At 38.5% G+C, this 15,016-nt stretch overlaps 1 protein-coding gene across 2 annotated transcripts in view; it reads left to right on the forward strand.

The window, feature by feature from the left end:
• Positions 1-14,523, forward strand: part of LOC126278356 (THO complex subunit 5 homolog) — a 155,945-nt gene extending 141,422 nt beyond the window's left edge. For both annotated transcript variants that reach the window (XM_049978411.1, XM_049978412.1), the window contains exons 13-14: positions 13,990-14,177; positions 14,286-14,523. In XM_049978411.1, coding sequence (XP_049834368.1) covers positions 13,990-14,177; positions 14,286-14,352 — 255 coding nt within the window. In that variant the 3' untranslated portion in view covers positions 14,353-14,523. The remainder of the gene's footprint in view (positions 1-13,989; positions 14,178-14,285) is intronic.
• The last annotated feature ends 493 nt before the right edge of the window (positions 14,524-15,016 follow it).

Below are 15,016 nucleotides of genomic sequence, written 5' to 3' on the forward strand. Positions count from 1 at the left end.
CTTCCATTTTAAGTCTCATTTTTCTACATACGCTTGCTGCTTCTACCCTCTTTTCATTATATGTAGTTTGCTTAATTCTTCGTATTTCATTGGAGACATTTTAATCTTGTTTCTATATAGAACTCAATGATATCTACGTCAACAGGCCTTCCAAAGTCTCAATAAGGAAGATGTGGAAGAAGAATAAAACTGATTGGCATACCATCCAAATATATTTAGGTTATTAAGACAACAGTGGCAGGTTACAAGGCAACAGTTAAAGTGGATGGGGAGTTAACCAACCATTACAATATCAATAAAGGAGTTGGACAGGGTGGTGATCTTTCCACAGTACTTTGCAGTTTTACCTTAGAAGGAATTATACAACAACTAATAAGGCCCATAGGTATAAGGACCACACAGCTGGCTGCGTATGCTAATTACATTGAAGTTATTAGTTGGCAAAAGAGAGAGTAGTGGTGGACCTGGACAAAGCTGGCACAGCATAAGTGACTGGAAATTAATGAATCAAAGACTAAATATGTGAAGGTCCATAGAATAGGAGAGAACAACTTGGATAACTAGTCAGCAGCAGGTTTTAATGGAGTTTTGTAGAGGATTTTGAATATCCTGGGGCTAATATTAATAAAGTAAACTCCATGTCCACTAAAATGAAAGCACATTTTTCAAGTGGTAATAAGTGTTATCGTGCATTTAAAAAACTAATGACATCAGGGATGGTGAATTGACAGAATGACTGTATGTAAGGTTATGGTTAGGCCAGTGGTTACATATGGATGTGAAACATGGACACTAACCAGCACTGATAAACAACAACTCAGAATATTTGAATGAAGAATACTATGGAAAAGTTATTGAGGGGTCCGAAATGGGCTGGCCTTGGCGAGAGCAAGGACCAGTTAGGAGGTGGATTACCTCATACAGGAAACTGATATTGCAAGACTAATTAAAAGAATAGCCTTCCTGGGACACATCCTAAGGGTGGAGAACACAAGGCCTACAAACAAGGTCTTCTAATATAAACCAGCAGGAAGAAGATTAAAAGAAAGACCACGTAAATGATGGCTGAACAGTGTGGGAGAAAACATTAGAGCCTAGGAATCAGAGGACAGAGAATGAAAGTAAATGAGAGGGGAAGAATGGAAGGAAATTGTTAAGGAGCAAAGAGCCATGCAGTGTTGTAAAGCCAAAAGAAAAAGTACATGTTGTCCATACTGCGTCTGTTATACGCCACTGGGCATCTAGCAGGCATCCATTCATTACTGGTCTCCCTAACCAGGGTAATGGTACATTGACCTTCTGATCTTGAGCTACTCAGTAGTATCACCTACGTTAGTGGCTGACCATCCCAGACACTGCAGCACTACCATTTTCAGATCTTTTAGCTTCCCTGCCGCATTCAGATTGCTGACACTCCATACTCCAGCTCACCTCATAGCATGTTACTCTCTCATAGTTTTTTTCAGTCTTTTCCTCAGCATGCCCTTGAAAGACGCTTCCTGCAGATCAAATAGTGAACTAATCTCTAATCTTCTGCCACTGGAGAGATGGTCATGATACTTTTCTATACAGGCCACACACCTTGTGGGCACACATTTTATGCATTATTTGCAGTGGTTTCCATTGCATTCTCATGCCATTGGTCATTATGGATTAATCTGCCTTCAGGGGCAGTTCACCACCTCAAAGGCAGGAATGTATCCTGAATCTCTACACCTCCGTCCTCTTTGACGAGACTTTGGCAGAAACAGGGTAACTCCTTACAATGGATGTTGTGAGTGGCCATTGCTGATGGCTTTTATTCAGAATCTAAGCAGTAGCTGGTATCAAACCTGGAACATAGGATGTGTAAATTAGTAGTCAGACACACTATCCCCAGACCATGATGCAATTTCATATTGAGCATAAGGTATTGTTTGAAATTCCATAAAATGATTTGCAGTGTGCATTTTCTTATGATTGTGTACATTATTTTATTAGGAGATCACGTGATTATATTGTCACATAGATTCCCAAGTCAGGTATCATTTGCAAAAGCAAGACCATCAACTAACATTTTGCACTTAAAGTACATTTATTAAGCACACACGAATATACAGACAGAGCGGAACTGCTATCTCAGCAGGGATAGTTCATATTTATGCATATATAGAATGCTGTAGGAAATTAAAATATTCAGCTAGTAAGTAAGTGATGTTGACTGCTAAATAATAGCAGCGAGATTCGAATTGCCCCTGATCGATTACCAAGAGAGTCAGCCCACTATAAGCAGTTGCAGAGGGTCACTAAACCCTGTTTGTGCTGCAAGAGAATGGCACACATTCACACATGCCTGGCATGTTTAGTGTGTTGCTAAGGATCAAAATTGGTGGTTACATGTGGTCTGTTGTCCAGAAAAAATCTAGCTTGTATTCTGAATACATCTATATTATCTATTTTGTAACTATATTCAACTGCTAGTGTCAGACAACCAGTATTATTAATTAGCATAGGTCACTTCACGAGTCTGATATATCTTAACAGAGGTACTGTGTTTGCTTTTCTGCCTTCATAATCTGTGGAAACAAACTCCCATCACACTGCCCGATCTCATATGTGTGCAGTGACCACTGTTTAATATCTAGGACTCAAATAACACTACAGCTATTGTATAAGGGGCATTCAAAAAGAAATGAGCCAGAGGCATAATTACAGAATCCAATACCTGTTTGTTAGAAGGATTGACCCTGGCTGTTGAGACACTTGCCCCATTGTGACACAAGGCGGTGAATGGCTGTCTCATAAATTTCCCGGGGCTGCGATGTTAACCAGTTACACACCTACAGCTGGACATTGTCATCCGAGGTGAATCATTTGCACTTCAGAGCCTTTTTAAGGGGACAAAAAGTGCCATAATAATGGGAGAGGGGTCCAGACTGTATGGAGGGTGAGCAAAACCTCCCATTTGAATTTCTGCAGGAGTCCCACGACTGTGTTGACCATATAAGGCTTTGCATTGTTGTGGAGCAGAATGACCCAATGGGTGAGATTGCATGGTCATTTTGATTTGATCACTTGGCGAAGGATGGCCAAGGTTTGCGAGTAACACTGGGCATTCACTGTTGTCCCATGCTGCAGAAAGTGAATCAGAAGGGGGCCATCTTGGTCAAAGAAAAATGTCAGCATAACCTTTCCTGCACTCGTGTGGATGCCCTTGGATTTTTTTGTTGATGGTGATCCTGGATGCTTCCACTGGAGACTTTATTTTGATTCTGGTTCTAAGTGATGACACCATGACTTGTCTCCAGCCACCACTTGTGCCAGGAACACATTCCCTTACCGAGCATAGTGCTGCAGATGAGCAAGACAGTGGGCCACTCGACATGCTTCCTGGTGTGATTGGAGAGTGTGGGGCACCCATTGGGCACACACTTTGCACATGTGCAGGTGTTCCTTCATGATGGTGTGAACACTTCCGACGCTCTATCCGACCACGGGGGCTATGGCTTTCACTGTCACTCAGCGGTCCTTGGTAGTGAGTGCATTCACCAGCTGGATGATGTCATCAGTAGTGCAGTGTGGTGCTCCAGACCGTGCATTGGCTAACGACACACTTAAGCGCTGTCGGGCTGGGCTAGCACTTGGATGGGTAACCATCTGGTCTGTCGAGCACTTTTGGCAAGCGGGGTGCAGTTAGCCCTTGTGAGGCAAACTGAGGAGCTGCTTGATTGAGAAGTAGCAGCTCCGGTCTCGTAAACTGACATACGCCCGGGAGAGCAGTGTGATGACCACATGCCTGTCCATGTCTGCATCCAGTGACACCTGTGGCTGAGGATGACACGGCGGCCGGTCGGTACCATTGGGCCTTCATGGGCTGTTTAGGAGGAGAGAGTTTATGCATGTGTGCATAAGAACTAGACGTTAGAGTTCATGGTGGTCAAGTGATTAGCATTCGAACTAAGTAAGACAAATGTATGTAAGGTGACGGTTCGAATCATGCTCAGACTTATATATTTTTTCATCACTGGTCATATTATTTCATCTGTGTGACATTTGAGAGTAATACAGTTTTTTTTTTTAAAAAAAAGCATATGTATTTGCATGAAGTTGTACTGAATTGTATGTCCTTTGACTATTTATATTTTTAATTAAATGTAATTAGTAGAACAAACATATTTACAACTTTCGACAAGTAAAGGAAGAAACACATCCTGATTCATGCGATGACATCTTTACCATTGACGCAGGTCTTCCAGCTTGCACAGCTAAAGTCATACATCATACGTACTCTGATTTGCCAACCATGCCACATTTATTTCTGTCAGCAAGTAAAAAACTTTGTCAAGTGCCTTCAGAAATGTTCATTTTTGATTGACAACAAATGAGAAAGTGCTTCTCGCAAAGATGCTATTAAAATCCATTCCATAGTATATCAGCAGTTGTCAGCACCTTTGTTTGCCAAAATGTTGCGTTATGCATGGTTTGCATCCAAACTGTCAGATGAAAAAGACATTTTTCAAAATGTCAACTCTGAACATTCCCTATAAATGAAGGAAAACTGCATTCATCAATGTAGTAGATGCTGTTTCAATTTATGTTTTCCTTATCTGTGTGATAAATACCATCCTGCAACTTGCAATGTTGAGAGCACATCCGACAAGTAATTGTACATTACTCTTGTGGTCTGGAACATTGAGACATACTGCACTACTGATTTTGAATAACATTGTTTGCATCATTATTTATCAAGGTGTGACTTGGGGTTTCCAAGCCTGTCCTTTGTCCTTGAAAATTTAATTAATAGTAGTAAATAGTCAAATAACAAATGAAATTCACTCCGACTTCACAAAAATGCACGTTCTTGTTTTTTTCACTTTCTTCCATTATATTACCTCTCAAATGTCATATAAATTAAATAATGTGAACAGTGACGAAAAAATATAGATTAAGAACATACGTGAATGAGATTTTCACTCTGCAGCGGAGTGTACACTGATATGAAACTGCCTGTCAGATTAAAACTCTGTGCCGGACTGAGATTCGAACTCGGGACCTTTGCCTGTCGCAGAGCACTTGCCCACAAAAGGCAAAGCTCCCGAGTTCGAATCTCGGTCTGGCACACAGTTGTAATCTGCCGGGAAGTTTCATATCAGCGCACACTCCGCTGCAGAGTGAAAATCTCATTCTGGAAGCATCCCCAAGGCTGTGGCTAAGCCATGTCTCTGCAATATCCTTTCTTTCAGGAGTGCTAGTTCTGCAAGGTATGCAGGAGAGCTTCTGTAAAGTTTGAAAGGTGGGAGATGAGGTACTGGCAGGAGTAAAACTGTGAGGATGGGGCGTGAGTCATGCTTGGGTAGCACAGTTGGTAGAGCACTTGCCCGCGAAAGGCAAAGGTCCCATGTTCGAGTCTTGGTCCTGTACACAGTTTTAATCTGCCAGGAAGTTTCAAGAACATATGTGTTTGCGGGATTCCTTCACTCAGATACGTCAGTTACATAATAGACACATAAAACTTCTCTTGCAATTTTTTCAAAATTGCCAGCATAGTGCACCTTACTACTTGCACATTATGTTGTTTTAATGGCCTACTAAAGGTGTACAAAGTTTGAAGTAAATCTGTCATACCAACGTCATGGCCTCCTTTGCAAGTGCTTTGTATCTCAATCAAATGATATGCGTTTTAATAGACATCACCATTGATTCCATTATCACCTTCCAAAACTTTGCATAACAGCAGAAGTCATCACCACAGCATTACATTTTTTCTGCGTTTTGTGGTTTGTCCTATTTTTATTTTCAGGCTCATCATCATCATCATCATTCCTTCCCCTATTTTCTGAGGAAAATGGAGGCATGTTCCAAAGTAATGGGATGCAGTCAAGGTTCTCTCAAAATGCAGGATAAATTTATTCAATTCTGTTTCCAAGATTTATTTTGAAAGTGTACATACAGTTGTCAATAATGTGCTTGAAGAAGCATAAAACTATTTTGGCAGAAGGATATCACATACAAAATGACAAGAACGTAATTTAAAAACAAACAATATCAATATACTTTACTTTGGCTTTCAATAGAATAATCCATCCCAAATTGTGGGCTAGCTTTGTGTGTAATAGATATTTCTCTACAAGAAGTCTAATCTTTCACATATGTCAAGGTCATAGGCCACATTACCACCACCACTCCCCGCCCTACTTTTATATTGGATTGAACAGCATTCAAAATCAAGCATATGTAACAACTGTTCTGATGTTTGTTAGCATGGGATGCAATGATAACAGGTGAAAGGTAGACACCGGTTGTGACCATGACTTCCTTGTGGCTGTCATTTCTCGAAAACTGTTTTAGATGTTATGATGTTCGTTTGTGGTTAAAATCAGGTTAAGTCTGTCATCTAATACAGAGACTTTCAACCTGTCTACATAAGTATGATACGGAGGGTTACTACCCATCCAGTTTTTGGCAGAATTGTCCAGAATTTAAAGTACTGTCCAGGATTTTGGTAAGGAACTTAGAACAAGCTTTTATGTCACCTTGCGCGAGGAAGAACAAACAAAGTGTGATTCCCCCCCCCCCCCCCCCAACAATCGCTATTTATGATTCAGTATACGTATTTACCTGTTAAATTAGGGATTATTGGGTATTTAAGTTGTCAACACATTTCACATCCAGTTTGAGCATTTTAGAATTAGAAATAATCAGTGTTCAGAAAACATGTGTTGACCTTCCTCTAATGATGAAGACAGTTCGTCAAGTTCATCTGTTCCAAAGACGAAAGTTCTAGATTTCCATGTACACTTATACACTGCAAACCATTGTTAAGTGCACAGCAGAGGGTATGTGCCATTTTAGCAGTTGTTAGGGTTTCTTCCTGTTCCCTTCAAATATGGAGTGCTGGAAGAATGATGGTTTGAATGCCTCTGTACATGCTGTAAGTATTATAATTCCTTATGTTCCCAATGTGAGTTACCGTATTTACTCGAATCTAAGCCGCACCTGAAAAATGAGGCTCGAAATAAAGGGGAAAAAAAATTCCCGAATCTAAGCCGCACCTGAAATTTGAGACTCGAAATTCAAGGGGAGAGAAAAGTTTCAGGCCGCATCTCCAAATCGAAACAGAGTTGGTCTATTGTAATATGAGATACAATTTAGGTCGAATGAATGACGATACAGCTACAGTAGTTTGGTTCGAGTCGTAAGCTTAGCAGTTAAGCTTTACCAGGTAGCCTTTGCTATGTGTCAGGCGCTCTGTCCATATTTATACGGGTACCCTTCCTTTTTCACGTGCTTCAATTGCTTATTTTGCTTTGATCTGATAAGTGCCGTTTTCTTTGTTATAGGTGTTTACGTCACTCTAAGCTGAAAATGCATTACTGTACTGTGTCATGCATTGTTTGTCACATTCTGATAGTGCGTGTTTACGGCCTGTCGCCGATCGCGGCATGGCTTGCTTTTGTGCGGTCTACCGCCGCTTACAATTAAAAAAAAAAAAAAAAGAGAAAACAATGGCAAGAGACTTCTATTTGTTGTTACTTACACTGCTGCCTTTTTTTTTATAATGATCAACAAGAACCAAATAATAGACTGCGTATGATAGAACATGTTCTGAACGAGAGTTAGGCGAAAATTTTTCTCCATTTGAAAATCTTTGCTGCCGCTTCTTTAGTACATCAATTAAAAATCTAGTCAGTTGCCGTGCTTCATTTCTGACTATATCACTATTAGGCATAAGAATAATACGAATATAAGCATGACACGATACGTATATTCTTCCGCGTTTGCTGTTGTCTTACTCTAGTTTCGTAGTTTATTAGGCAGACAGGATTTAAGTGAGGTAGCAGCAAATACGAAAGAATACATAGCAAAATGTTTATACTCGTATTATTGTTATGGTGAAGAGAATACTGCCTGTGATTCACATTTCATCAGGTTCCTATTAGCAACCATCTCTTCTCACAGGTAGAAAAAAAAATCAGAACGTAGAGTTGGCCATATTGACTAACATCCCAAACAGTCTTGCCAGTCGGATTTTCGTCGTACATTGAAATTCTGCTACATTCGAAGATGAACAATACGGAATTTGTATTTACTTCGTTGGATAATGTATGAAAATGCACTGGTCGAAACTCGGGGCGGAGAAAAAAAAAAGCTCGTCTTCCACCTCTTTTTATTTTATTTTATATTTATTTACTGACGCAGAGGTTTTGGCGCCAGTATTTATCTTTGTGCCTATAAAGCATGCCTGTGTAGCGCTACATATATTCGACGGCAGAAGTTAGTTGTGGCGGCACCTACCATTTTTCAGAACTTCCGTTTGCTGTGCACTCGATTCTAAGCCGCAGGCGGTTTTTTGGATTACTAAAACCGGAAAAAAAGTGCGGCTTAGATTCGAGTAAATACGGTATAAGTATGGGATTGTAGTACGTTCCTAGAGTCATTTAAGGCTGGTTCTTGAAACGTAGTAGACTTTCTCAGGATACTTTACGTCTACCTTCAAGAGTCTGCCAGTTCCATTCTTCAGCATCTCTGTGACACTTTTCGACAGGTCCAACAAACTTGTGACCATTCGTGCTGACGTTCTCGGTATATCTTCAATATCCCCACTTTGTCATATTCGGTATGGGTCTCACACTACAGCAATAGTCTAGAATGGGTTGCTCAAGTGATTTGTAAGCAATCTCCTCTTTAGACTGATTACACTTCTCCAGTATTATACCAATAAGCCAAAGTCTACCACCAGCTTTATCCATGAGTAAGCCTATGTGATCATTCCATTTCATATCCCTACAGATTGTTACACCCAGGGATTTGTATGAGTTGGCCAGCTGTGATTAATTGATAATGTAGTCATAGGATGTTAAGGTTTTTTTTTTTTTTTTGAAATGCACAATTTTAAATTTCGGAACATTTAAAGCCAATCTTTGTATCACTTTGAAATCTTATCAAGATCTGACTGAATATTTATACAGCTTTTTTCGGTCAGTACTTCATTATAGATAACTGTATCATCTGCAAAAAGTTTGAGATTGCTATTAATATTGCCTGCAATGTCATTAATTTATTACATGAACAGCAAGGGTCCAAACACACTTCCTTGGGTGACCCCCCCCCTAAGTTACTTTTACATATTCTCCATCCAAGATAACATGCTGTGTGCTCCCTAACAAAAAAGTCCTCAATCCAGTCACAGATTTCATCTGATACCCCATAAGGTCATCCTTTTGATAATAATCATTGGTGTAGGACTGAGCCAAATCCTTTTGAGAAACCAAGGAATAGTGCATCTACCTGAATGCCTGATCCAAAGCTTTCCATGTGTCATGTGAGAAAAGTGTGAGTTGGACTACACAGGGTCAATGTTTACAGAATCCGTGCTGGTTGGCATGGAGTAGGTCATTCTATTCAAGATAATTCATTATGTTTGATCTCAGAGTATATTCTAGGTTTCTACACCGAAAGGATGTCAACGATATTGGATGATACTTTTGTGGATCAGTTGTACTACTCTTGCTGTAATCGGGTGTTAAATCGGTTCTGGACATGACTTTTTGTTTGAGGTGTCTGTGATAGATTATGGTTAAAAGAGGGGCAAACTCAGTCACAAATTCAGCACAGAATCAGGTAAGGATTCTATTGGATGCTGAAACTTTGTTCAGTTGTAATGAATTCAGCTGTTTCTCTACACCACTGACACTAACATTTATTTCACTTGTCATTTCAGTAGTATGAAGTTAAAAGATACATGGCTTACAACAAAGACTGGTTAGGAAACAATGATTTTTTCCCCATGCTTCATGAAAGAAAATGACTTTACAGCAAAGTGTGTGATTTGCCCACCATGCTTTTGATAAAGTTTGAAGGAAGGAAAGCTGTAGTGAAATATCAGAAGACACAAAAAGACATTCTGGCACAATGGTAGTGTCATAAAAATAAAACAATTATAATTTTCTTTTGGAAGAAACATAACGTCTGAAGAAGATGCCGTGGTGATGAACTTAGGCAACGACTATCTCGGAAAATGTTCTTGACCCATACAGTTGAGATGTAGTCGTAGATGAACTGCGTAATGCTTTTTTTTTTTTTTTGTGTGTGTGTGTGTGTGTGTGTGTGTGTGTGTGTGTGTGTGTGTGTGTGTGTGTGTGTCGTTAGATGCTTCAAACTGAGGAAATATATAAAACTTTTCCTTATTCAGTTCAGTACTTTGATTTTAAACATGGACTATGTCAGAGATTGCCAAAGGACACTTCAAAGAAACACACAAATACATTTTCCATGCAATAAAAAACTTTACAGTATGTGACGGTTTTCATCTGTGTCAAGTAAGTGCGTACTGTGCTGTCAATTCTCCATTGAACTGTGGTGGAAGAAAATTTACTAAAAATCTAAAATTCATCCACTTTGAGCTAATTGCAACTGCATGTCATAAATAATACTGTAAAGTATGGTCTCAGAACATTTAATTATGGTACAGAGAACTAGTTCTCATAATCTACAGTGAATTTGGTTCCTCTGAATCATATGTCCAGTCACTGGGAGAATTTTCAGAGGTGTGTGGTTTTTTATAAGAGTTTAAGAAAATATTATGACACGCCTGTACAAGATGTCTCTTACTGCTTACCCTTTTGGGGGGAGGGGGGAGAGTTTATTTTTTAATTTAGATGTCTTAAAGTAACGGTTTTAGCGTTTTTTCCCACCACAGGTACCAGTATGGCATACCAGCGCCATAATATATATATATATATATATATATATATATATATATATATATATATTCTCCATAGCATTACCCCCCCCCCCCCCCCCTCCATGCAGTACTGATGCTGCTGGTGGAAATTTAGTAATTGGTGATGAAACATTTGTGAAACTGAAAGTTTCTTATATTTTAGGTACTTACAGTACACTGTGTTGTGTTATCCATATCAAATATGTTCCTATAATTTACATAATCAATTTGGGCTGCTCGCAGTCTGGCCTCAGCAGCCAGAGACAGACGTGTGTGTGTGTGTGTGTGTGTGTGTGTGTGTGTGTGTGTGTGTGTGTGTGTCCTATCTCAGACAAAGGCCGAAAGCTCATATTCAGACAGTTGCTGTGCCTATCTGTGACACAGCATCTCCCCTTTATAGAGAGTAGCAAATATCCTTTTCGAATAATATTACGTTCCATCCTTCATTTTCCATTTAGTACAGATATTATATTCAATTAAATTTTGCTACCTGCAGTAATGTTTTATGCTGACAATAAAAATATAATATGTGTTAAAAGTTGTACAAAGGTAAACAAATAAGAGTGGGATATGTACGATGTAAGTAAGTCCATCTGTATTCCTTTCTTAGAAATGTTTAGCCCAGAAAGATTGACACTGATATCACCAACAGAGTGTTTGTGATGAGCAATATGTGACACAAAGCTGGACAAAGTTTTTGAGTTGAAGGGCGTCCGTATGTTCTTTGTAGCATTTTGCAAAATTCCTCCCTGGTGGACTTATGTTGAAGCAAGAACAGGAGCATGTGAGTTTCTATATGCCAGAATTTTTATACCACTCTCCAGTGTATTTATTATTGTGAACAATTTTATTTTGTAGTTTTTTTGTTAATGTGGAAGGATATTTTTATGTTGTGTGGTCTGAAAAGATTTGCAAGTTTATATGACATTTCCCCTAGGAATGGAAGACAGACGAATTTTGGCATTTCTTTCTTAGTTTGTAATGGTGATGGTGGTTGCTTAAGTTCACTTTTTTTTTTTTTTTTTTTTTTGCCCCAATTATGGTGTTTATCAAAGAGCTGTATAACCCAAATATCAAATTCACAGTTGAGCATCATACCACTGAAGGAATTAATTTCCATGTCACGGCTATCTCTACCCACAATAACAAGCATAGCTTCCAAATACACAGAAAACTCACTACCAGTGATGTTGCCATTAACAATACCTCCTACCACCCAGACGAGCATGAAACTGCTTTCTTGAGGTCATCTATAAACCATATGCTCCACACCCTTATTATTGAAAAAGATGCATGTAAAGAAATGAATATATTTAAACCTGTAGCCCAAAATAATGGTTATAACACCTCTGTGATAAACAGCATAGTTGAAAAAATCCAAAGTTAACTTAAGCAACCACCATCACCATTACAAGCTAAGAAAGAAATGCCAAAATTTGCCTGTCTTCCACGCTGACAATTGATTACAAAATAAATTTTTTCACAATAATAGTTGTTATGGAGACTGGCATAACAATTCTGGCATATACGAACTCCAATTCTTGCTTCTAGATACGCCAAACGGAGAAATTTTGCAACCCACTACAAAGAACATATGGATGCCCTTTGACTCAAAAACTTAAATAAGTCCAGCTTTATATCACATATTGCTCATCCTGAACACACTTTTGGTGATATCAATGACAATCTTTCTGTATTAGACATTGCTGAGAAAGGAATACCTCCTTGAACAATTACAAGATTTACATCCACAAACTGAAATCACCTCAAAAGATCCTAAGTGAACAAACTGAATCAACATAGAGCTTTTTCTTTTAGTATTTCCAGGACAACCTGGCACGAAAACAACAAAAAGACAATACTAACACATATTCTTCTTCCTGCATTAATTTTGTTCTCCTTGTCATGTAACAACTACAACATACCTGTAACTTACACACACACACACACACACGCACACACACACACACACACACACACACACACACACACACACACACACACACACACACACACACACACACACACAGTATAAATATTCCACTCTATTCGTTTACCTTTGCATTACTTTTAACCCATATTACATTTATATTGCCCATATAAAAAATTCTTGCAGCTAGCAGAATTACTTAAATGTAATATCTGTACTACTGATATTTGCACTGTAATACAATGCATCTCATGCCAAAGACCATGAGGTAGTAAAGTGTGACATCCATCATACCCATATTCTTTGTAAAAACATCCATTCTTAATTTTCGGTGCATCAGTGTAGAACCAAGTGCAACTAAATACTGTATATATTTGTGTACATAGCATGATAATGTACATCATAGGAATATATTTGATATGGTTACCACAAGGCAGTTAACTGCAACTACCTGAAACATAAGAAACTTTCGGATTCATAAATGTTTCAGCACCGATTACTAAATTTCCATCATTTCAGCCAGCAGCATCAGCACAGCATCTAGCTAAACTTGGTCCACAGCATAATGTTCTTATAACACCTCCATCTGATGATAAGCCTGAAGTTGTTGTCTGTAATTCGTTACACAACTATTCCCACAATGGTTATGGACACACCTACGTTTATAGAGAGATGACTGCAGATGGGTGATGAAACTACAGTGAGAAACTTTGGAGACAAAAGTAGTATCCAGGCAACTGAAACAAAATTTCTGAGAGTTCATAGATGCATCACTGGATCTTATCAGAAATTCCATAATCTAAGAAGGTTTGAAGATATTCACTGTGAATTACAAAATTGAAGACAAAATACTGTGGTGATATCAGTACACTTTACAAATGTACAATCATTGTTTGTGAAAGTTATTTCTTACTTACCAACTAGAGGAATGAATCAATGTGGAGTGACTGTGGTGGAGGTGGCTCAGTGAACTGGTAACAGGCGGTAATGCTTCAGCAGTGATGCACACGGCTATAACATTCCAAATATCTTACCAAAACCTAGATTCATCACAAAGAAAAATAATTGACTTGTGATGGGTGAAAGAAAAGGGAAAAGATAAGAGAGACACATAACTGGAGAACTTGTATCAACAGGTGATTGACACAGTAACTGTGTTCTCTATTAAGATGGCAACACTTACATAATCACATGAATCTTAAAATAATTGTATAGGCTACTTATTTGAAACATCTTATGTGTTGTGATTCCACTATATGCTCATTTGTTCAAAATGACTTACAGCTTTCACAGTTCTTTCACAACATGAATGTTTTACCATATTATCTATTATTTGAGACTTTGTCAATGATTTCAGGATATGGAAAAAGAACTTAACACACACTGGATGGAACTTATACAAGGCCGCAGTTGGGGACAGACATTATTGATGTGTCAGATTATGCGCCTCATGTCCTGCTTTGATGTCTTTCTGGAAGCATCAGGAGCAACGGGTATAGCTCCACCAGAATTCCCGAGAGATAAAATTTTTCTGAAACCTGTAAAGTAAGTATCTCTGATTCAGTATCATTGAGGCTGTTGTGGCAGAGAGTGAAGTTCTGTCACATGTTTTTTGAACTATCAGCAGTGTTAAATATTCTCTTTTCATTACAGGGGACGGAATCGTTGCAGGCCATACAAATATCTTCAACTTGGAGGTGGTATATTCACACAGCGGTAGTTGGAAGAACATTCACATTGTGCGAGTTGAAATCAGTTTACATTATTTCTGTGAACAACCAAAAATGATTGATGGAATCCATCTAATTATTGCATTTTTCCAACTCTGGTTCACAAAGCTTATTAAAAAAAATTAAAAATTAAAGTTTTGGCTGTGGCCAATGAAAAAATTTGTGTGTATTGTAGTGTTGTATACTATCTTGAGTTCAGTGGTGTGCAGTATTTTTGTAACCTGAAGAGCAAAGCAGTACTTAACATGGTAGAAACATAACAGTGTATCACAATGGTAGTAAATTCATGCTGGTTTTCTACTGTTATAAGCATTGTGAAAAGACATGGGAAGTGATTAACAGTTCAGCATAATGATTCTGTAGTTCTGATATAGTTTCTCTGAGTATTACTTGTATAGCTTCAGATGAATGTGTTGGTGGTACGTGGATGAAAAACTGAGTGAGTAATGGATCTGAGCATTGTGTATTAGATTCTGACAATTAAAAAGAAGAACATAATAGTCGATAACATATAAGAGTGGCAATAATTTGAGTAGTTCTAATTATAAACAAAAGTTTTGGCCTTTATATTAAAAGGAAAGTAAAGAATGTGGCACACTTTTAAGGAACTTTAATGGAACAGTAAGCTACATTATGGCAACCAGTTTGTGAAAA

Source organism: Schistocerca gregaria, chromosome 6 (assembly GCF_023897955.1).
Source record: "Schistocerca gregaria isolate iqSchGreg1 chromosome 6, iqSchGreg1.2, whole genome shotgun sequence".
Lineage (NCBI taxonomy): Eukaryota > Metazoa > Arthropoda > Insecta > Orthoptera > Acrididae > Schistocerca > Schistocerca gregaria.